General features: G+C 37.1%; 2 protein-coding genes across 2 annotated transcripts in view; both read right to left on the bottom strand.

Moving 5' to 3' along the window:
- LOC134675917 (ryanodine receptor) overlaps positions 1–3,162 on the bottom strand; it is a 196,179-nt gene extending 193,017 nt beyond the window's left edge. Inside the window, exon 1 of the mRNA XM_063534261.1 lies at positions 2,981–3,162. The gene's annotated coding sequence lies outside the window, so the exon portion shown is untranslated. The remainder of the gene's footprint in view (positions 1–2,980) is intronic.
- A 3,611-nt stretch (positions 3,163–6,773) lies between these two features.
- Positions 6,774–25,189, bottom strand: LOC134675854 (uncharacterized). Its single transcript, XM_063534158.1, has 10 exons — positions 24,946–25,189; positions 22,358–22,505; positions 18,697–19,751; positions 17,586–17,754; positions 16,705–16,877; positions 12,297–12,514; positions 11,478–11,642; positions 10,695–10,821; positions 9,557–9,646; positions 6,774–7,972 (listed from the first exon to the last, which is right to left on the bottom strand). The coding sequence occupies exons 1-10, from the start codon at positions 25,018–25,020 to the stop codon at positions 7,460–7,462; spliced, it is 2,733 nt and encodes a 910-aa protein (XP_063390228.1). The 5' UTR covers positions 25,021–25,189; the 3' UTR covers positions 6,774–7,459.
- Positions 25,190–25,804: the final 615 nt, after the last annotated feature.

Raw genomic sequence — 25,804 nt, 5'->3', positions numbered from 1 at the left:
TAAAACACTGTTGGACCAGATACGCTTGTGTGGAAGTTACTGTCCAGTACAGTCTGCATACAAAGTGGTATTAATGAATATCTAATGTTCATTTTCATTATAATTAGCTACGTGGATGTTTTTCTTACATTTTATCGCATTTATATGGCTTTTGGTGTTTATGTAAAAAAGTGTTAAAACAAGTTAGGATTTTGTTTTTCATTTCAGAATCGATAACACTTTATATAAATACTACCTTCTGCCCGCGACTTCGTCTGGAATTATGATAATTGATAAAAACGGATAATAACTATCCTATCCTCCTCGGGACCTCTAGCATACCAAATTTCATCTAAATCGGTTAAGCTGTTTAAGCGTGAAGATGTAACAGACAGACAGTTACTCTTTCATAATATTAGTAGGGATGTCTTAAATTGTTTTTTTTTATTCATCATCATCATCATATCAGCCAGAGGACGTCCCCTGCTGGACATAGGCCTCCCCCCCCCCCCACAGAGTGCCACAATGACCGGTCTTGCGCCACCCGCATCCATACAGCGGACTCCCAGCGGAGATTTTTTTTAATCGCCGGTCCTTTAAGTATGAATTTTTAGCATACATATTTGTATGTAAACCTGTTCCACTTTCTTATAAAAGTATTAAATGTAGACCTAAACGTAGACCTTAAATAAGTAATATTTTTTTATAACAATTGTTTTGTACAACTATTTGTGAATCCCACATAAAATTAAGAAATACATTAGTTTCTGTTGCTACGGAAAGAAATATTTTCAACAGATGGCACGTACAAGTTTTGAATTATAGAATTAGCAGTGTAATGAACTGTCAGGAACGTACTAAATAAACATTTGTCCATGTTTCAAGACTATTTAATACTTTTTTCTGTGTTGTCACATAATTTTTTTAGGGTTCCGTACAAAAAGGGTAAAACGGGACCCTATTACTAAGACTTCGCTGTCCGTCCGTCCGTCTGTCTGTCACCAGGCTGTATCTCACGAACCGTGATAGCTAGACAGTTGAAATTTTCACAGATGATGTATTTCTGTTGCCACTATAACAACAAATACTAAAAACAGAATAAAATAAAGATTTAAGTGGGGCTCCCATACAGCAAACGTGATTTTTGACCAAAGTTAAGCAACGTCGGGCGAGGTCAGTACTTGGATGGGTGACCGTTTTCTTTTTGCATTTTTTTCCGTTTTTTTTTGCTTTATGGTACGGAACCCTTCGTGCGCGAGTCCGACTCGCACTTGCCCGGTTTTTTAAATAATAAATAAATAAATATTATAGGCATTTTTACACAGCTTCGCAACTCGTGTCGATTTTTCGCCATTTATCGCTACTCGTTTCGATTTCCTCTTTTCCGCACTTGTATCGTAAATAACTATTTTATCAATCGCCGCATAGTTAGCTTGGTCTAACTCTATCTGCATGCTCGTACAGAGAGGTATTGTAGACACCTGCGGCAACTTATCTAATATTAGATGCGTTATTAATGCATGACACTAACGACCAGGAGGCGACGATGATTTTATTTTGTTATGATTTCTTTCGCTACTAAGCGCTTTATTTAATTACCTTGTTTATTTTGGAATGCTCTAATAAAAAGGTTTTAAAAACATCAACAACAATGTCGACAAAAGCCCGGACATCACGCTAAAAATCCTGAAATTTTTAAAATTTAAAAATCTAAAATATTTAGATAGGTTCTAGTGGTTAGTTGAGGTTTCTACATAACCCTACACTCGCCAAGTCTCTCCGCAATCTTGACAAATTACTAAAAATCCTAAAACCCCTAAACTCCAGAAACCCTAGGTGAAAAGGTCTATCTCGGAAATGCCGCAAACATTTTGGACACCAAAGTGTCGCTTACGAGCGGTGTTTTTTTTTTACATTTCTGATTATGAGAAACAGCCGATTTTCTATCATCTGCTATATTCTATAGTTTGATTTAAAATTTAACAGAGTCAGACCAAACAATTAGAAACACTAAAGTATTGCCCGTAATTGACATATTACTGCAAATGCGCGAAACCGTCAGGTGTACAATTAAACTCGTGATGGGAATGTTTTTTTGTTTTCCAAGTCCTGCCGGTTTGACACACATAAAGAGACCCCGAACCTTCACGATTATACAACTGTCAAAACATTCGCGAAACCACTAGCGCTCCGTACCTATTTGCTAAAGATTATGTCAAACATTCGCACGATTCCGAAATATTCGCACGAATATCACTGGCCTGGTCAAGACTTTCCTTTCGTGTGATCGAGTATCAACTTGATCGCATCAATCTTTAGGGCTTTCTATTAATACGACCCACACTTAAGTGTATCTTCACTTTTAATGGCTCTTAAATAAGTACTTACACTAGAACATTCCATAGGCATTCCGCCATAAGTGGACATTAAAAATACATTCAACTTTGAACCTTATAACATAATAACAAGGTATACAATTTCATGCATATAGGGTGGATATACTAAGAACGTTCGAAATTGGCGCCTAAAGCCCTGTTTGACGAATATAGCCGACCTTTTTATAGCTAGCCAGTATTTGTACTTGGCACAAAACGCACCATGTATCAATTGCGAATTCAAATTATTACCTTGGAAACAAATAGTATTTACAACGTTATATAACGGTATTAATCTTAATAAAATGTAAATATTTTAACTATTTATCCATTTAAATCATTGATTAATTAAATTTAACCTCAAAAAAATACCCTGTATATTATCCAAAAGATGTTCTCGAATCTTTAACTGTTTCAATGTTTTGACTCAATAATGATTCCAACTCATACATTTGTCATACACCCACCATTTATTAACGGGCAGATACATATTCCGCACCAATTCTATCATAACTTTAGTACGAATACAACCAAATTCAGAGTAGTTTTCGATGCATCTATGAGTAAAACTATGAGGAATATTTAATTGTACGAACTAAATCTATGAACCGATATAAAACACTTACCACATGCGTGATTCACGCATAAAAATCCTTATTATCCTCTAGCGCTGAACACAATTTTCACACATTTTCACTTCACCAGTCCACAATACAAACACAACGTTTCAAAGTTCTAGTGGCCTTTCCAATCGAAAAAATAAAAAAAAGAATTCGATTTTCGAAAGTCCGGCCTGCTCGGCCGCCGGACCGTTTGAAATTAGAACAGAAACACGCACGGCTGTTTCTAATTTTAAATTCGCTGGGCGCTCGACAACCAGTATCTATAGAGCTACTTTAAAACAGTATTTTGTATTAATTACTGTTACGTTTGGCTTGCACGGACGCTTGGTAAAAGCTCTAATAACTGTGGTTGGCCGGTGCTATTATTTTGACTGAACAAATGCAAAACGTTCCCGGGGATTAATCTGTTTTGAAAATAATTAGTTTTTCGCAATCGAGTTCAGATAAACCCTTCCTGTCATTTCTATCTAACCAACTTATATAATCATGTAACTATTTAGCAATGTCAATAATACTTTTAATTTGAACTAACCTGAGCACAACTCATTTGAATTCTGATATTTCAATGGTGGTTACAGAGGTTTTTGAGACAAACTAGAGCCATCAATCAAAGCTTAATTTTTTACCGTTATGCTCAATTTGTCTTCTGTAAAGACTCAAGTTCTTTCATTTCATTTCAAATGTAAACTCAAACAAAAACTCGATTCTCATCAAAATCGTTAATTTTAAGACTAACGTGATAAGTCGTTGCCTTTGACTATTTGAGGTTCAACAAGGTGGTAGAATAGAAGCATATAGCGGTATAAATTTTGAGTGCATAAAATGTATTTTATAGCATACAATAAAGGAGTTCTCTAGTTTTTCTTTGAATAAATCGTTACAAACTATTTCTGAACCGAAATTGATGGCACTAACGGTCAAGGACATATTAGAAACTATGTTTTAAAATATTCATACCACCATACGTCATAATTATGTTCGTCGATACTACAAGAATAATTAATTAAACTTTCGTCCTACAGAATATAGATTCTGTATTTGCCTTTACTATTTTGGTATCAAAATCTTTAGGATTTTTCCTTTCGTCTTTTCTTCAAAGTAATTCAAAATTGTAAAACATAATCCAAACTCAAACAGCAAACCAAATTATAACGAGTAATGTTCTATGATTTTTTTACTATTTTACTCTTTTTTAGAAGTGATATGTGATCTAAGTACATCTTACACATATTTTTTATAAAAAAAAAACACATGGAAGTAAGTAAGTATTTCTTCTTATACTGAATATCCAAATATTCTGTAGTAGGTATTTATATATAGGGTAATTGCGTCAGTTTACTGTCCGGTGTCAATTTCCACTTGACGGATTAGTAAACAATACATTTCATTTATAATTTGCTACTTGTGAAATATATTTTTTATGTAGATAGATAAATTGTTTAGATGTTAAGGATGCACTAAGTTTAAATTTGTGCAGCAATGAAGGTATATATTCAAATTTCGTCAAGTGGACGGAAACTGACACCGGACGAAAACTAGCACAATGACCCTATTACATGGTATATATACATTACAATGTGCCAACCTTAAAGTTTATATTTCAAGCCTCAAGCTCAAAGGCACCTGTATAAAATAAAATAACTCAAATAGGGTATAAATAAATACTTTATTGTATGTAACAAAATGGCAGATTACAGTTTAACGCAAGGGGAATCTATCCATAATATAATTTACAGCTATCATACAATTTAAACAGAACATGCTAGTTTTTATTAGGGATGTAACGATACATGATTTTGCCGATACGATACCGATACCGATTTTTCAAGCAAATAATCGGCGATACCGATACAGATACCGATATCAATGGCATAGTAGTTAGCTAATAACTAGATATAACAAATAAGGAATTATATACTTATTTATTTATTTATTTATTTAAACTTTATTGCACAAAGTATATACAAAAATGTACAAATGGCGGACTTAATGCCAAATGGCTTATTATGCATAAAACATACATATGTATTAATAGACACTCGAATTTGTGAAGTGTGAAAAACTGTAAAACTAATAAAGATAAATGCCAAATCAAAATCAAAGAAAACATTCTAAAATCAAAGAAAACATTCTATTTAGGGGTAACCACCAAGCAATTAATGCAAAAGAAAATCTAAATCAGTAATTATAGTTCACTTTAGGTAGTTTTTACCCGACTACGTCAACGCAAAAGGAGGGTTATTTGTTATGGAAACAAAGTGTATTCAAATTATTAGCAGCGTCATTCGTTTTGCGCGCTTTTCAAACTGTAACATCGGCTGAATTTAAATCGGCGATGCCGATATATCGGTCTGCCGATTATATCGGCCGATATATCGTATCGGTATCGGTATCGTTACATCCCTAGTTTTTATCAAAATGATAATTTCCATGTTATATACAGGGCGTCCCACGGCGATGCCACATGGAGGGAAAGTATCTTAAATATCATAGATAGCATATTTTGCTGAAAGAAGACTTCATTTTATTTTTAAAACTTAGTTAAATTGCATTCATACTTTTTTAATTTTTTTTGTGAAAAAAAATGTATGGAAAAAAATTATCGCGTCATTGGAGGAAAAGTACCTTAATTATTGTAAATGAACATCTTACTGAAAGAAGACATTATTTCGATTTAAAAAACAAGTTGAATTGCATTTTAAATAATTTCATGGTTAAACCGGGAATCGAACCCGCTACACGAGAAAAAAAAATACCTTGTACCAAAAAACTAATTCTCACATTGAAGCCTTTCGATCGGTATGACAAAGCTACAAGGTATTTTTTTTCTCGTGTAGCGGGTTCGATTCCCGGTTTAACCATGAAATTATTTAAAATGCAATTCAATTTGTTTTTTTAAATCGAAATAATGTCTTCTTTCAGTAAGATGTTCATTTACAATAATTAAGGTACTTTTCCTCCAATGACGCTATAATTTTTTTCCATACATTTTTTTTCAAAAAAAATTTAAAAAGTATGAATGCAATTTAACTAAGTTTTAAAAATAAAATGAAGTCTTCTTTCAGCAAAATATGCTATCTATGATATTTAAGGTACTTTCCCTCCATGTGGCATCGCCGTGGGACGCCCTGTATATCTGACTATTGCACATATACTTTTGTATTCAATGTACGGTATTCGTTAAACAAGTTTTAATTAGTAGTATTTTTTTTAGTTCGCCCGGAACAAATATGACAATCAATGAATCTATGACAATAATTTCATAATTCGCGAAAGAAAATATTGCATAAGGTTTATCCCAAAATAGACATACATGTCATGTTTCTATTTCTAAATAATGTACCAATAACAAAATTTAGAAATAGGTAAATAATTAGGCGAACGAATAACAAAAATTATCGCCAACTTTTTAATGTAATAAGGAGATGTTTACTTTTTGATCGATATCTAATTGAAACTTTTTAATAAGTTAATTAAAAAGTTGAAAAGTGATCTTCAAGAGTATATTAAAAACCCCTAAGACATAGTTATCAATGAAATAATTAATATGTACAGCAAGAGAACGGAACAAATTATAGTGACCATCCCAATATCACCGTAAAATCACAGTTAAAAGCAGTAAATTTAAAAATAAACTAAGTAATATGAGATGCAGTTAGACCAAATAAATAAATAATATATGCTATTTTTATCAACAATAGGTATATTTTCTATTTCAATATAGATCAAGTCTGTATCACAACAAGAAATTATAATATTTTTAAAGTAATCAAATATTGTGTAAATGTTAAGGTACTGCTGTAGGTACAATTATTTAATTTACAGTGTTAATTCCAAAAAAATATCAATTCAGTCCAGAATAGCACACTTAAGTTTTATTCGTGAGAGGATGATAAAATTAATCCATATTCTTAACAGACTAACAAGATGGCATTTACCCAAAAACAACTGCCAAAATTCTCCGTTGAAAAAAAACTAGATTTTATGTTCTATTACAAATTCAAGTATCCGATATCTCTGACTTTATTATTATACGATCATAACAGGTGTGGAAATAAACTAGTTTTTCTGTACAATTCTTCCTATTTATTGTAAGATGATTTTAACGAAGTAAACAACTCTGTGTATTCGTGTATTCAAAAGGGTATATATTGCCGGTGGTTCGCTATTTTTATAGTCTAAACCGACAATGTGGTACCTTTTGGTTGAAACGTCACATTTTACAGAGTTCTTATGATGACCATACTTTAAACTCTTTAAAGCATATCATTAGACCATTTTCACGACATCAAAATATAGTATTGTCATACTCATAAATGTGGACATAATTTCAGCTACATTCATCACCGAAAGTTCCAGTTTCAACAAAATAAAATTATAATATATTTTATATTATGGTGTTCGTACCTCCGCTTGAACCACATATGAGAAAACTTTAATTATTTTTACACAATCTTCACCACAAAACATCTATAATACAAATTACTCTTTCAATTCCACATCCGCTTCCTGTCCCGTATCCAAAATGGCTTCCGCACTAGGTATCACAATGACGTCAGTCACTTTGGCACAAGATTCGTCACACACGTCACAATCGTCACAAATCTCACTGACAACACTAACTCGTTTCTCCTCCATATATTTAGCTATATCTATATCGACGTTACCTTCAAGATGTTTAACTATATCTAAGCCTTCTTCATCTTTATTACAGAAATCTTTGATTTCTGAGCATATTTTTTTGACATCTTCACAATCGTCATTGTTACTAGATAGTTTGACAAGTCTATCAGTTTTAATGTCATTGATGCATTCGTCCCCTAAAGTGAATATGACTTTTTCGTTTTCTGTTGTATGACGTAGTATTTCGGAGTCTGAGTTGTGGGTTTTCATCAGTTTTGGTGGTTCTGATGTTACGTGGGACAGTTTTGTGTTGTAGATGTTTGGTTCGCTTCCCATTATGGACGTTGTTGATTGGTCCAAAGCGGGTGCTTCCTATAAGAAAAAAACAGATTGTTATTAATTTTGTGTCCAAACATTTTAATAAATTATAATCATAAATTGAAATGAAAATGTTGACTTTAATTATTAGAACTCTGCTAACTGAGCTATCAAATATCTATAAAGGAAAACGAATGTTTCGATTATTATAGTTTGTTTTTTTTAGCATTAGAAAATAGGTAAACAATCTTGATGTGTCTTTTAATAGAAAAACACGTTTTTTAAATCATCATTATCATAGGCCTTTTCGTCTATATCAGGCGATTTATGGTGTAACACCGTTTTTGGTGGCTGAATAGACCGAATAAAATAAGTCACGGCAAATATGTAACAATTATGAATCTAATACGTCATTTAAGTTTATTCTTCTGCTTTCATAAGTAATAGTTAGGTACTGATTTTTAAAAAGCGTGTTTCAATAAAAAGACATGTCAAGATCGCTTACCTTCTTTCTAATGCTAATAAAAACGAACTATACGCTTAAGATATGTTGTCAGTGAAGTCATGCCTTGTAAAACTTTTTTAATAGTTTTTTTTTCAATTCAGTGACTTTGATATATTTTTCTACAATCTAAAAGCGAGATGAAAAAAAAACATGCATACGATATTTCTCTAACTACAAAATATGAAAAGAAACTTACGTGCAATAAAATAAATGGACACTTACAAATCACGTAGGTAACTTTGTTAATAATTATGAATGAAATTAGTATTTTATGAGTAAATAATGTTATTATTTAAGTTATGAACGAAAATCACTCAAAAAAACGTATAATGAAACAAAAAAACAGTGTTATTTTTAAGCAGATATTTATAGTTAGATATTTGTAGTTATTTTGAGAGATAGAGCATTTATTGAAGAAGAAGTGTAGTCTAATAAAAAATAGATGTGAAATTCAAAGTATATCTTTTTTGACTTTTATTAATAAAGTCTTGCATAAAGGTAACATTCCATTTCTGACCGCAGCTGCACTACTGCTCCGACACGTCGATGTTATTGTCAATTTCCTTAGGAAAATAAATGACAAGACAATAACAGTAACGTCGCAACAGTAGTGCAGATGTCGTTGGAAATGGACTGTCACCTTTATAGTGAATTTTTACTGCAGTTCAAAACATGCATATTATGGCAATATATGTGACGTTCCACGACAAAAGGTACCTTATGGCGGCTGGCGCTTACGTCGCATAGCGCCGCAATAATATTGGAGCGACGTTAATAATAGCGTAAATAAGCGCCAACCGCCATAAGGTACCTTTACCCGTGTGACGTCACATATAAGTGATTTTTTTTCTATCGTGCGCGGCGCGTAATATTGAACCCTGTGAGAATGCACGAAGGTTGATATTGGGCTGTAGCTGCGCTGGCGTCTTTAGCGGTTTAAAGGTTAACAATAAAAAACATTTTCCTAGTAAAATGCATGATAAGGTCCTTAACCTCAAACCGCCCATAGGTCATCAAACCTTGCCAAGCAAAATGAAATTTTATTTTGTCAGCACAAAGTTCAAATTAGAATGGAACAGGAGACCTTTTTATAGGTCTCTGGGCGGCTGGAGGTTAACTAGTTTCATAAATACCTGATCGTCGTTGTAACTCCCTACACTCCTGGAGTGCCGGTGTCGACTCAGCGTCATCACGGCCTGTGGGGATTGGCCGTCGACGGAGTCCTACAAACACAATTATGTATTTTATCCCTTTCCTACAAATACATAAGTCAAAATGACAGATAAAGATACACGATTCATAGCTAATTCAGGCCAGTAACGCGTTTATGAATAACTCCATAAAACTCTATATTGAAGAAAAATTACTTCATAAAGTATTTTAATCGTTACGGGCCGATATAGACGGACTACAACCCTACTGCTGTTTGTATGGGAATTGCACGCCAACTGCAACGTCCACGACCAGTTCCCATACAAGTTGCGGTCGGGTTGCAGTCCGTCTGTACCGACCCTAACAGGATATATTGCAATATCATCATCATCATTGGCCTTTACGTCTATTGCAGACGATTTATGGTGTAACATACATTAGGTACACCGCCTGGGACGGAATTAAGGAAACGCAGGGATGCCCGGCAGCTGCATTACCCTCTCGGCTTCACTGTCGTATGCCACAGGAAAGGCGAGCCAATACGTGTGGAGACAGGTCAGCTGCAGGAATCTGCCGCATATTTCAGGTTGGACCCTACTCGCGCCTTACGGAAACACCATTCCGGGTTTTATTTTGGAGTATCCTTCTCCTAGATGGATTGCAAAACAATGCTAAGAGGACCATCTCCCCTGTGACAAAATAGCTATAAAATAAAAATATTGCAATAAATCTAGTTTTAATTCAAAAATAGCATAACAAGGAGAGCAAAACACGGCCCTTTATTCTGCAATCCGTCTCAGCTAACTATGCACCGATGCTAAGCGGGCGAGGTGTTCAAAATGATCTTGATGCAACTTTATTGTTAAGAGAATAAGCGTGTCAAGGTAATTTTGAACACCTCGCCCGCTTAGCAACTTCTGCTGCTGACTGTACTACCGTCGCTGTTAAGAGGATGCAGAGTTAGCTTAGACGAACTCCATTTCGACCTGAAAATAATCTGTCGTTAAAGATAAAGATAATTTATTGGTCAAACATTCCTAAAAGTAATGCTGATTTTATTGCAGTTATTTTTCTAAAAAGTTTGACAATCCCTGAACAAGATAAGGACCAATAGCTTACCTTAAACCTGTTGAACTGCCTATATTTCCCTCTATCCGACGCGACAAGGCTTCTCAAACTCTGCGTGTGCGAGCATCGGTTGTCCGGCAACCAGCGGTACGTGCCAAACAGTTTTGCAGTGTCGTTCCTATAACATAAGGTTGAAACTAGCTTGGCAATGATACTAGCATGATTTTACGTAGAAACTGCTGAGTAAAAATTAATTAAATAGAAAGAGAGATAGAGTAGAAAAGTAAAGGGACATATATGTAAAATTATATCGACATTTAAGTCGATGAACTGGCTAAAATAACTGATAGGTACTGAATGTAAAAATAATGCTTGAAAAGAGATAATTTAAACCTAAATACTTATACATCTTTTTTACTCTAGCAAAAAGTAAAGTAAGCTTATTTAGCAAAACATAATAGCTAGAGCAAGAATCTCCGTAATATCAAAGAGAATTTAGACTAGAGGAATATTGTCAAAGTAAATTATGCATCGCTCGAAAAGATGGCACCATACCTGGCCTATTCTCGAGTAGATGGCGATACTTTTTGAGATTTAACAAATTTAACACATATCAATGAAAAAGAGGATTAAAGTCAAATGGCGTTCTAAAAGTTTCAATCATTTGTGTCAAAAGGTGGCAGTAAATGTACTGACTACATAATTGACTACATAGTCTAATTTCTCTTTGGTAATATGGAGGTTAATCTAACACAAAGAAAGCCTCATATGAGTGCAGAGAGGCCTAAAAACCCAAAAAAGTATCAGGTGATTATTATAACTTCAAAGACATACGCATTATGAGGTGTAATCATCAGTTTCTGTAGATTAGCGAGCGTAGGCCTCATGTCTGTTACAGGGAGGCCTCTTGCCCATAAGAGCTGCGCTATGCACTTGTTTAGCAAAAACATGGCGTAGCGGAATAGCGTCGCGTCGCCGCCTCGGGCGAATAAAGGTATGCTGAAACGAAAAAAAATGTTTTATATTTTGGCAAAAAAGTTGATGATGATGATGGGAAGTTGGGTGTCCACTCACTGACTTGGTCACTCACTAGCGCAGTCACATTCGTGCTCACTTGGTCAGTCTGTCAGTTACGTGGTCACTCACTCGTTCGAACTTACGTGAACGCTCGCCCAGTCACTTGGTCACTCACCCAGTCACTCGGTCACTCACCCAGCCACTCGTACTTACTTCGGGTCAGGCAGATCCGGTGTTATATCCAATATTTTCGTCGCTGAACCCAACAACGTTATTTTATATCGTAACGGTAAATTCAAGATGGCGGCCGTCAGCACGACAGCCTGCGCCGCGAACCCGGCCGCCACGGCGTCGGCCGCGACGGAGGGACGAGCTCCGTCGGAACAGACTGGGAGGGGCACGTCGGGATCGACAGCTTGTGGTGTACAAAGCACTCGGTCGGTCACTCACTCGCGCGGTCACTTTTGTGGCCCCTCGCCCGGTCGGTCACTTACTTGGTCACTCACCCAAATACTCGGCCACTCACCCAACTGCTCGGTCACTCACCCAGCTACTCGGCCACTCACCCAGTTACTCACCCAGCTACTCGGTCACTCACATCTCTACTCGGTCACTCACCCAGTCACTCCTACTTACTTTGGGTCAGGCAAATCCGGTGTTATATCCAATATTTTCGTCGCGGAACCCAGCAACGTTATTTTATATCGTAGCGGTAAATTCAAGATGGCGGCGGTCAGCACGACAGCCTGCGCCGCGCACCCGGCCGCCACGGCGTCGGCCGCGACGGAGGGGCGAGCTCCGTCGGAACAGACCGGGAGGGGGACGTCGCAGATTTTCCAAGTTGTCTGGTCCACCTGGAAGACAAAGAAGCAAGAGTAAGTTTATTGTTAGAATTAGACCAAGAAAAGTCTGCAGCGATTTTGATATTACTGAATCGCGATTAGAAAGGGATTGAGATAGCTGTCAATCCATATTGATTTTGACGTAAGTGTATGGAAATCTGTTATTTCTAATCCCTTTCTGATCGCGGCATGATAATAGCCCACGCAGTGCAAGTGTTATTTATACGTCATAATTTCATAAAAGTATGACGTTTAAAATGACACTTGCACTGCGTGCGCTATCAAAATCGCTGCAGACTTTTCTTGGTCTAACTCTAACTAGGCTTTTAGTATTTTTGTGTGATATTTAATTTTTGCGCTGTGATATTTGTTATATTTTTTATTGGTGATTGTTTTCTTTTTTAGGGTTCCGTACCCAAAGGGTAAAACGGGACCCTATTACTAAGACTTCGCTGTCCGTCCGTCCGTCCGTCTGTCACCAGGCTGTATCTCACGAACCGTGATAGCTAGACAGTTGAAATTTTCACAGATGATGTATTTCTGTTGCCGCTATAACAACAAATACTAAAAACAGAATAAAATAAAGATTTAAATGGGGCTCCCATACAACAAACGTGATTTTTGACCAAAGTTAAGCAACGTCGGGAGTGGTCAGTACTTGGATAAGTGACCGTTTTTTTTTTTGCTTTTTTTTTCGTTTTTTTTTGCATAATGGTACGGAACCCTTCGTGCGCGAGTCCGACTCGCACTTGCCCGGTTTTTTAATATTATAGGACAATATTATACATGCTATGTTACCCATTTTGTTTTACTTTGTTTTTTTCTTGTAAGTATGTATTTTATGTGATTTTGGGAAGAAAGCGTTTTATTGTGGTAATTAAATAGGTACAGAAATTTACAAACTTATAACTAGGTAAATATAAAAATTAAGCGTATTATATGCTATTAGGCCATAGGTACCCGGCTAAATGTACCTAGCACGCTGCTGGCGTTTCCTCTTTGCACGGCTAGCAAAATACGCTGGATTAAAAATGCGCCGGACCTGGGGTCGCCGCTTTTCTCTTTTCTGTGATTTTTTTTCCGTTAAGAGCGCTCTTACAAGAAAAGTCGAAATAATGCAAAATTGATGATACTAGTCGACGAAATTCAGGACTTTGTGCTCATTATTAGAAACAATGAGTACTTGTTCCAGTAAAAGCGTCTTCTTATCTTTTTAAATATCGTTGTAAATATTAGAAAAAGGACTTATTAAATTAGTAATGAATTTTTTTCTGATGGTCGTTTCCGAAAAACCCCGTGAAGCACTGAACGGCAAGCTCTTATTTAGAAATGTTGAGAAGTTTACTCTGCTAAACCTGGCTATTTTGTATTACTAATACCCTGTACTTTCGGCATATCAAACGATATTTTTTCTACATACCTTTGAGAAAGAGAAAATCAAAGTAAAACGAACTCAATTTTCTCTCCGAAACAAGTGTCAATTTCTACGAAAATCTACTTAATATCGAAGTCATTTTCATGCTCAAGCAATCTGCAACGTTTGCTTATACTGTTGGTATACATTAGTGTTTATGAAATTCTACTATAATTTTTTGGCAATTTTTTGAAAACTACTCTATATTACCGATGACGCGCGCTCGCCAGCTCAGTGCCGCGGCAGAGCTTGTACAGGCAGGACGTGTGTCGGTCGGCTCCGCACATTTTCAACGGCGACGACGAGGTTTTTTATCATTGTGTGCGGCGGGCGCCGTGTAAAACGCTATACTGTGTGCGTGTAAACCGCAACGAGAGACTTTGATCCTAGCACTGTTTTTATAGTATTATAATTTATAATGGTACAGTTTAATAAACTACCGGACAAGATTAAAAATATTTGAAACGACCTGACATTCTATATGTATTTATTTGACTCAAGATAGTACTCAGGGTCTGATGATGGAGCCGGAAGGTGGTCACCGGTACCAATCAACCATGCAACTAAACCACTTCGTGTTTGGGCACGTTTGATTCGGCTCAACAAGATCTTTGACTTAAGATAGTACTCAGGGTCTGATGATGGAGCCGGAAGGTGGTCACCAGTACCAGTCAACCATGCAACTAAACCACTTCGTGTTTGGGCTCGTTTGATTCGTCTCAACAAGATCTTTGACACAAGATAGTACTCAGGGTCTTATGATGGAGCCGGAAGGTGGTCACCGGTACCAATCAACCATGCAACTAAACCACTTCGTGTTTAGGCTCGTTTTATTCGTCTTAACAAGATCTTTGACACAACATAGTTCTCAGGGTCTGATGATGGAGCCGGAAGGTGGTCACCGGTACCAATCAACCATGCAACTAAACCACTTCGTGTTTGGGCTCGTTTGATTAGTCTCAACAAGATCTTTGACACTGAAGATACACAAGGTTTGATTATGGAGCTGAAAGGTGGCCACGGGTACCAGTCTATCATGTAACAGTATCATGAGGACAGAAGACGATTGAGGATTGACCGATCAATTCGAATTAACGATTATTAATCGTCAATCTTCAATCAGTAGATTTAGAATTAGTTTCGTCAATCGTCAATTCGAATTGATCGGTCAATTCTCAATCGTCAATCGTCAATTCGAATTGATTTTTTGCCAACACTGCTATCATGTAACTGAACCACTTCATGTTTGGGCTCGTTTGATTCGTCTCAACAAGACCTTGGACACAAGTTAGTACTTAGGGTCTGATGATGGAGCTGGACTGTGGCCACGGGTCCCAGTCTACTATGTAACTGAACCACTTCGTGTTTGGGCTCGTTTGATTCGTCGCAACAAGATCTTTGACACAAGATACTACTCAGGGTCTGATGATGGAGCTCGAAGGTGGCGACGGGTACCAGTCTATCACATAACTGAACCACTTCGTGTTTGGGCTTCGTATTTGGTTTATCACCTAGTGTCAAAGATCTTGTTGAGACGAATCAAACGAGCCTAAACACGAAGTCGTTTATTTGCATGGTTGATTGGTACCGGTGACCACCTTCCAGCTCCATCATCAGACTCTGAGTATCACCTAGTGTCAAAGATCTTGTTGAGACTAATCAAACGAGCCTAAACATGAAGTGGTTTAGTTGCATGGTTGATTGGTACCGGTGACCACCTTCCGGCTCCATCATCAGACTCTGAGTATCACCTAGTGTCAAAGATCTTGTTGAGACTAGTCAAACGAGCCTAAACATGAAGTGGTTTAGTTGCATGGTTGATTGGTACCGGTGACCACCTTCCAGCTCCATCATCAGACTCTGAGTATCACCTAGTGTCAAAGATCTTGTTGAGACTAGTCAAACGAGCCTAAACATGAAGTGGTTTAGTTGCATGGTTGATTGGTACCGGTAGCCAACTTCCAGCTCCATCATCAGACTCTGAGTACTGTCTTGTGTCAAAGATCTTGTTGAGACGAATCAAACGAGCCCAAACACGAAATTGTTTAGTTACATGAGAGACTGGTACCCGTGGCCACCTTCCAGCTCCATCATCAGACCCTGTGTATCTTCAATGTTAAAGATCTTGTTGAGATGAATCAAACGAGCCCAAACACGAAGTGGTTTAGTTACATGATAGACTGGTACTTGTGGCCACCTTCCAGCTCCATCATCAGACCTTGTGTATCTTTAGTTTCTTGTAACTTGTTTCTTGTAAATAAGCGAGTACCTACAATTTCTTTCGAGTTATATACGTTCATAAGTACGAGTATGGGGCTATTCATAAATTACGTCGTTTCAAATGGGAGGAGGGGGGGGGAGGGGGTCTGGACATCGGATGATGGTAGCATGACGTAGGAGGAAACAGAGTCATCCGAAGCATGATTGTTGGATGATTTGAGGGATGGGGGGTCAAAAATAGATGACGTAATTTATGAACAGCCCCTATGTACATTTGCACTGCATTTAGTATTTTCGTACTTACCAAATAACAGTTTTAGGACTTTATAAATTAAGTCCAGTTAGTGTTGTTATGGTTGATTTCAATATGCTTCGCGAAGGATCAAGAATGTTTAATCCATCATTGTAGTGCGAGTGTGGTAGAAGGGATCGGAATACTGAGCTCGCACGGCCTGCCGCAGCGCGTAAAATACCTAAACTCGCTCAACCCCGAAATGTAATAGCACTCTTAATATATTTTTTTTCTTTTGTTGTGTTTTACCCAATGCACAAGTACAGATAAACTAACCTGCTCAATATAGAATATCTGCGCCAACTGTTGCAATAGCGAGTCGCTATGGGCAGCTAATTCTCTATGCGCGCGCGCCGCGAGTTCCCTCAGCGCTGCCGCGGATTGTCTCTGCTCTTTCAGTCTGTCTGTCCGTCGGGAGAGGCTGTGGTAACCCTGCATTAGTTCTAGACCTGGAAAATATTAAAAAACCTTAAAACTTTAGTTATAAGCATTTGTAGATTTTTTTTAATTAAAAAACAGAGACTAGACTATTACTTTCTCTTATCGCAAAAAAGAATCGACACCTCATCTATCAGTATCAGTAGTTTTAAAGCTACGAAAAAAATTGGGCCAAGCAAATGCCATTCCTAACTTTACAATTACGTCCTATCATTTTAGACAAAAATAATTATACAGTCAATATTTATAACCCAATATTCAATAAAAGTAACATTTTAAATCCGTGGTCGTGCACGCAAAAGGAAGTCAAGTGGTGCCAACCCTAATAATTGCTCGGAGCAATGCTGAGATTGCTGAGCCGAGCAGAGCCGAGTTTGACCGAAGTCAGGAGTTTCGCACCCCTTGTGCATAGTAGGTTCTGCCATCTTGTGGGCTATATCGGAAGCATAAACGACACATTTACGCCGAGCGCCAATATTCCTACGGCTCCTATGCTGCCCCCTATGGTTAATGCACGGGGCCTATTATAAGTATGAACAATTTCTAATTGCATATTGTGACGTTCCACTGCAAAAGGTACCTTATGGCGGCCGGAGCTTACGTCGCATAGCGCCGCAATATTATTGGAGCGGCGTTAATAATAGCGTAAGCGCCAAACGTCATAAGGTACCTTTACCCGTGGGACGTCACAATTTAACTTTTTTTTTTCTAATACTCGCCTAAGTCCTGATTTTCCTCGCACAGCTTCGCATGCGTCTCTTTCAGCCTCCGTATGTTAGCCAGCTTGCTATCTCTCTCATCCGCCAGTAATATCCTCTTGAACCGCAATATTTCTATCTGCTTCGTTAGCCTTATATGTTCTGCCCTTTGAAAGGGCGATGGTTTTGACTGAAATATAAGAAAATGCTCATGAAAATCTGTTCAGTTTTTGAGTTTATCACGAACATACAGACAGACGCGACGAGGGACTTGTTTTATAAGGTGTAGTGAAGAGAAACCATTTATATCATTCTTGACGACCGGTCCGGCCTAGTGGGTAGTGACCTGCATATGAAGCAGATGGTCCCAGGTTTGAATCTCGGTAAGGGCATTTATTTGTGTGATGGCACAGATATTTGTTCCTGAGTCGTGGTGGTTTTCTATGTATTTGAGTATTTATATAATTATTATAAGAGAGTGCTGTGGCCTAGCGGTAAGAGCGTGCAACTTGGGATCCGGAGGTCGCGGGTTCAAACCCCGGCTCGTACCAATGAGTTTTTCGGAACTTATGTACGAAATATCATTTGATATTCACCAGTCGCTTTTCGATGAAGGAAAACATCGTGAGGAAACCTGCATACATCTGCGAAGAAATACAAAGGTGTATGTGAAGTCCCCAATCCGCATTGGGCTAGCGTGGGGACTATAGCCCAAGCCCTCTCGCGCTCGAGAGGAGGCCTGTGCCCAGCAGTGGGACGTATATAGGCTGAGATGATGATGATAATTATAATATATATCGTTGTCTGAGTACCCATAACGGCCATAACCCACAACACAAGCCTTCTTGAGTCCCTTAGTTATTTGTATAACGTTCTACCTATTTTTTGTTTTTTTTTACAGCTTTATTTATTTCAGCGAAATTTTGTACAGTATACAATGTCGTGTGTTTTCATAGAATATAATGTTTGATTATGTGTTGTTCTATTATTTGTTAATTCATTTCACTGGTCCCTATTGGGTAAAAGCCTCCTCGAGTCCCTTCCATTGTTCTCTATCTGTAGCTGATATCATCCAATTTATTCTACCTATAATATTAATTATTATTTATTTATTTATTATGTAAATACCAACCTTAAAAGATAGGAGATCATTCAACTTCAACGCCAGCCTCGGTCCATTAGAAACTGGCTTCTCATCCTTAATCTTACCGTTCCTCACAATCTTCTCCGAGTCATCGTCCGGAGAAAACAGATTCCTTTGCGACCTGCTCTTTAATCTCACTTCATCACCAAACTCATCGGTTAAACTACTAGTCAACGCTGAGTTTTTATATATTTTCTCTTTTATATCCTGCACCGCTTCTTGCTTTTTCTTAATAGAATACTGCAATATATGCAACTTCTGTAACTTATCCGAGTTATAACTCGGTCTGATTTCAGATTTCAAAAAGCTTAAAGCATGATACCGATACTTTGGTACGTCCGATTCGTTCCTTAGATCATAATTTTCAGCGGTCTCACTCAAATCTATTTTATTCTCTGATATATCTTCTTTCGAAGAGTTCTTAGATAAATTATCACAGTTCACATCACTTCTAAACTCTTTCACATCTTGAGTCTCCGGTGAATGTTCATATATTAAATTCGGATCTAATTTTTTTTCCTCGCTTCTCTCTTTAAAATCTTTACTACTCTGTCCTATGTTTAAACTTGCAGAGTTTTTTAAAGTAGGAAAATTCTGTTTAAAGCCCCTTTCAACCGGACTATGGCTTTTTGAGTACTCTTTATCCGTCCGTCTAGAATATTTACTCGGTGATATCGATCTAGATTTCGCTTTATGATTCTGTATAAATCTAGATTCCAGTGTTTTCGTCTTACCGGACGAATCTGATGATAGCGAACTATGTTCTATCTCGTTCTCCGGCGGAATTATATCTAGTTTGAGACTTTTGTACGAGCAAAAGTACCCGCCATGCATTTGAAAAACTAGGGTATTGCTTTTGAAGCAGTCTGAAGTGAAGTTTAAGGCTAGATTGGCCCCTAAATACCTTAGACCCGTGAAGTATACGCCCCAGGTCTGAATGACGGTATCTTGTCGGTCTGTTTCTTCGTAATCTTTATTCGGCGGGAGCATGTGACACCAGATACGTATGACGACATTCGTTGACGTCATATGATGAGTAATTTCTGAAAAAAAAAACAGGTTCGTTATTTAGATATTGACAGATAAAGTATGAATGTTAATTATTTATTTAAATATAAGTATATGTTAATTAGTTTAATAAAAAGAGACACGGTGATATTTATAGCTCACCGCTGGGCGAGTAATTATAAATATCGCCGTGTCTCTTTTATTTACACGGGAGTGCTTATCTATTGTTCGTGTTTATAGCCGATAGCTCATAGCTTACTAGCTCGCGGTGGGACCAGTGCCTAGGGCGATAACTAGCACTATACGTGCGTAGGGTCATTGCGCTAGTCTAGTTTTCGTCCACTTGACGGCCATTGTCCATTTGAATATAAACCTTCATTGCTGCACACATTTGGACTTATTGCAATCCTTAACATCTAAACAATTTATCTATCTATATAAAAAATATATTTCGCATGTAGCAAATTAAAAATGAAATGTATTATTTATTAGCTAATCCGTCAAGTGGATGAAAACTGACACTGGACGGTAAACTGACACAATTACCCTATGTCGGTAAATTTAAAGGGCCATTATGTACTGTAAAACGTTGTACAATACACGTGCCAAAAGGTAATTCGCCACTCGTTGCGAATTTTCTACTTTTCATACTAGTATCGTAGGTAAGTAAGTAAATATTCTTTATTGCACCAATAATTATATATCTTACATACATGTAAAATTACAAAGAAATTTTAATGGAACAATCATCATCATCATCATATCAGCCCTTTATCGCCCACTGCAGAGCATAGGCCTCTCTTCTAGTACGCCACTTGTCCCGGTCCTGAGCTAATCTCATCCAGCAGTGACCCGCAATTTTCCGGATGTCGTCCACCCAACGAGCCAACGGACGCCAGGCGCTTCTTTCATTTGAACGCGGCCACCATTCTGTTAACATTTTAGTCCACCTGCCATCACTCTGCCTAGCAACATGTCCTGCCCAATTCCATTTTAGTTTGGTAATGACGAAACCCACGTCATGCACCTTGGTGCGGAGACGGATCTCGACATTCCTTACTCGATCTTGAAGCTTGATACCGAGCATGGCGCGCTCCATGGCTCTCTGTGCTACGCGGATTTTATGCACAGCCCCCTTAGTGAGCGTCCATGTCTCGGCACCATAGGTCAACAGGCGGTCTTATCGCTAAAAAGAGATCTCTTCCAGACAACCTTCGTACTTACCTACCTACCTACCTACCTACCTAGTACCTACTATTAGGCGGATGAATACTCGGGAGGATAGTTTCAAAATAAAATGACGTCATTATTATTATCGTGCATTGTATAACATAATTTATGTTTCGATTATGGTCGATGACGCAGACGCAGATTATAGTGATATGACCACTATCCTTGTAACGCCCATTGTCCATTATAATGGACCGAGCGAGCATGAAGTATCCGTTTCAGTTTGAGCAAAAATGATTTCTTAATGACAAAGCCTCATTGTCCAAATATTATTATACAAGTGACCCGACTACAATACAACATTGTATAAATTATACTTAGCAACCCAGACAACAAACAAACATTATTCACGTGTGATAAAAAAACTGGACAAGTGCGAGTCGGACTCGCCCACGGAGGGTTCCGTTTTTTTAGTATTTGCTGTTATAGCAACAGAAATATATAATCTGTGAAAATTTCAACTTTCTACCTATAACGGTTCATGACATGAGACAGGCAGACTGACAGACAGACACACGGACAGACAGACAGACGGACATTAGAGTTCAAGTAATAGGGTCCCGTTTTACCCTTTTGGGTATGGAACCCTAAAAACCAGTTAATGACTATAATTATATAAAGATACATCTCTAACACATTGACACCAAACAAGACCTCATTAATACTTAATCTCCTGTTAACAACAATCCCAACGTTTATACAACAATGAACCGTATTGTACATTATTAAGGTTGATATTAGCTAAAACTGTTAAATAATTTGCATACTTGTATATCAGTTGACCCACATTTCTAGGATGCGGTTTATCAACATTGATGACTCATGTATTAGTTCGTTAATTGTTACTCGTGGTCGGCAACGCGCGTGTGACAACCAAAGGCGGCAAACAAGCAACTATCTATCTATGTAATATCAGTATGTTTGTGTCATCTGGTGAATGAGGTGTCAATTGATTTGACATTGAAAGACTAGTCTTTTCACATAAATACTAGTCAGGATAACAATTACAAAGATTCTTTTCATTCATACTATTCTTGGGATTCGTTGCCAAGCGGACCCCAGGCTCTCATGAGCCGTGGCAAAAAGCCAGAACAACGCGAACAACGCGAGGCAGAAGAGAGATACTCCAAGAATTTATTACAAATACTCTCTCTCTCTCTATTTAGCCTTTTTCTACCCTTCGGGTGTAGGCCTCCTTCATTTTATGCCATTTGTCACGGTCTTGTGCATCCTGGAGCCACTTCTTCCCCGCAGTCCTTTTGATGTCGTCGTCCCAACGCATCTTGGGTCTACTTTGGGGACGCTCTTCCCCCCATGGTCGTTTACTCCACGAGTCGGTTTTTCGTGCTATATGACCCGCCCATTCCCACTTCAACATTACAAATACAAATGCATTTATTTCATTACTTACCAGAATCAATCTCCTTCCACTTGGGATGCGGAGAACAGATTCTCTCGCTGGTGTAGAACGGAGCAGACATGGTAGTATGATGGAGGGTCAGGTAGAAACTGCACTGGTATAGACAGCCTTCAGGTGGCCGGATATTGTAGCCTACAATCTGGAACGCAACATTTTATTTTAAATAAATTGAAGGGATGTTTACAAAAACAACATAACTGACTATACTGGTTGACATCTGAAACGATTAACAACTTAACAACGTTCTTAAAAAAGTGTGAACCGCTCTAAGCAGTTATGTTGTTTGTAAACATCCCTTCAATTACATAACCATACCTGGGATAACTCGGGGCATCTATACGAAAGTGATGTAGCAAAATATTTTATCGACAAAAAAATATATCGACGTTACTGTCAACATCTACATGTTATTCGACATTAATAAATAAGTATTACTTATTTTTTCGTCATTTCTAAATAAAAAAATAAATAAATTAATTAAAACGTGTAGGTATATGTTTATTTCAAAATAGTTTTCATAATATACAATCAGTATTTTTTCCAAATTTGTCGGTATTAGTGATTGCCGTCTAGATGAAAATACCTACTTTAAACTGCTAAACCTTTTTATAGTAATCGAGAATGTTCAATGAGCACATGTATAAATTTAATTATATCAACATCTTTTTTATGGGTATCAAATCCCTAGAACTTGCCCCGAGTTATCCCAGGTATGTACATAACCAACCAAGTGGAGGAAGGAGCGGAGCGTTTCTGTATCTATTAAAAGTAGCATTTCTCAAATAGATAGATAATCATCTACAAAAAATATTGAACAGGTTCAAAAATTACACATTACTTTTTTGTTAACCTCTAGCCGCCCATACGTCATTGCCAAGCAATTTGAAAATTTATTTTGTCAACACAAAGTTCAAATTAGATTGGAACGTTAGACCTTTTTATAGGTCTCTGGGCGGCTAGAGGTTAAATTTGAATTATTTCAAAATTAATATTATTACGAGATTTGTGAGTCCTACAGCTCAGTCATAAGAGACTCAAGTGAATCATACAAAGCGTGATGAGATATTCATCATCATCATATAAATAAATAAATAAAAATAAAATAAAATAAAAAGCCTTTTATTTCCTTTTGTTATACATAAGTTTGTTAATATATTTTTGTTGATTTAATTTGTAGGAACCCGTTAGGTGAAGGCCTCTTCCAAAGATGTCCATTTTTCACGGTCTTGTGCTATTCTTTTCCAATTTGGACCAGCAATTCTTTTCATGTCTTCCTCCCAGCGCATGTTTGGTTTGCCTTTTCGGCGCTTACCGTCTGGGCCTTTCCAGTTCGTGACTATGGCTATATCTGTGGTCTTTAAGGCGAGCCACATGTCCAGCCCATCTCCATTTTAGCTTTCTAGCGTGTTCTAGAGCATCTATTGCTTTTATTGTTGCTTTTATTTTACTATGTCTTATCTTTTGTATCTTTTTTATGTTCAACATGCTTCGTTCCATTCCCCTCTGGCAAGTAATAATTTTATTTTTTATTTTTTCTGAAAATTTCCATGTCTGGCAAGCATATGTTAAGCTGGGGATGAGGCAGGTGTCCATAGCCTTCTTTTTAAGAGTTATTGGCATGCTACTTTTAAATATTTCTTTATAAGACCAATATTTTCATCATCATATACAACACAATACTCTTTATTGCACACCTCACATACTTGTAGTTAACCTTTTAACCGCTAGCAATTTTTGATAGAGTGTGCTCGTGTTGCCGCCAACAGAAATTGTACCACACAGAGTAAGGTTGGCATAGTTACGGGAATTATAAATGTGCTGTAAAAACCAAATCAGATCTTTGTCTTATTTATCAGACTGTGGCGAAATGAGCTGGATATGTAATATCTTATATATCAGACTCTGGCGGTTACAGGGTTAATCATATATTTAAGAGTAAGACTTGTCGGTGGAGCATTTCCATGTCTGGTGGTCCTCTGAGATATTACCAGTTTCTAGGTATGACTACCAATTTCTTTGTATGTATATATGAGGGCAACATAGATGAAATGTCAGGACTAGATCATAACTCTCCCGTATACCTGTGACCGCAAGTGGCGGAAAGGGTTTACCAAAGGAATGAAAAACTAGCGATATGATCATATTCAACTTACTTCTTACTTTTTCTTTTTTTACTTCTTATAAGGTTGAAATTTACACAATATATTCCTAAGACTGCATTTTATATAGCCGACTTACTTGAACAATAATAGTAATCTCATCTTACAAGAAAACAAGGCAATAATAACAATGCATTTCATGTGTACTATCTCTTATTATCTAATCTAGTGTTTCATCATTTACTGAGTGTAATTTTTGGTTACCATTTATAAATAAGAGTACTTACTAAGCCCAATTACATTTGAAACGAGTTTTGATAAAAATTTAATGCATTTTATGAACAAAATTCAACTAATTTCCTCAATTAGAAGGCTCAAAATAACGATGCGTATGATGGGAAATTATGTAGAAGTTTGTTGGTAAATTTTGCGTTTCCAATAGTTTTTGACCTAAAAAGTAAATATGAACTACATAAATACCTGTATAAGACTCCGAAGTCTTAACTGTTGGGTGGCTAGAGGCGTATATTCTCTACATCTGGGTCTCCCAAACATTCTTCAACGATTTCACGACAACAAAACAAAGGTATACATTCGTTTTCACACTTCAAATGACACTTTGTATAGATTAGATAAAGCGTTGCCTTTATTGTAATATAAAGAACGCGGAAATTTAAGAAAACCTAACACATAAATGCTGATAATAAATAAAAATACACAATTCAGCTGAGCTGACATGAATCACACGATTGTCATTGTCAATTTAGTTTTTTTTTTTCAATTCGATACTTATGAATAGACTATGACCATAAAGCATACTGCTTAGTTTGAAAAAATATAAATTTAATAGTTCATGGTAATATCTATGTTGTTGTTATTTGTAAATATTGGATAGCTGTATCAAAATGTAATTAGAGATATCAATGAATTAAAGGAGTAATTTTAAGCAATAAAGTTGTGTCACTATAAGTCTTGCGATATATAAACTTTTTGGAGTAGATAAGGATTTTTTTACTACCTAAATGACTACGCATCATGTGTCAAAACTTGTAAACAAACACAAAATACATAAACCTCGGCATTACATACAGATTTTCAATTTCAAAGTTTTCCCTGCTTCTTACCTGACATAAATATCTACAATAAAAAACTTTTGTATGTAAGTGTGTGAGAAATGCGACTGTGTACACCTTTCCCCCCGCGAAAAATGGCAGAAAAATTTGTACGGCGAGATATCGCTTGGGCCCTCCCTTCCGACGTGTCGGAAGCCGGTGTTGCTCGAAGATAAAAAAGATTAATCGGGTATATTTGACATTTGATTGGTTAAGTTGGCGGCATT

The sequence above is a fragment of the Cydia fagiglandana genome, chromosome 23 (assembly GCF_963556715.1).
Source record: "Cydia fagiglandana chromosome 23, ilCydFagi1.1, whole genome shotgun sequence".
Lineage (NCBI taxonomy): Eukaryota > Metazoa > Arthropoda > Insecta > Lepidoptera > Tortricidae > Cydia > Cydia fagiglandana.
The sequence above is the reverse complement of the archived record's forward strand: the minus strand, read 5'-3'. Positions and strand labels throughout refer to the sequence as shown.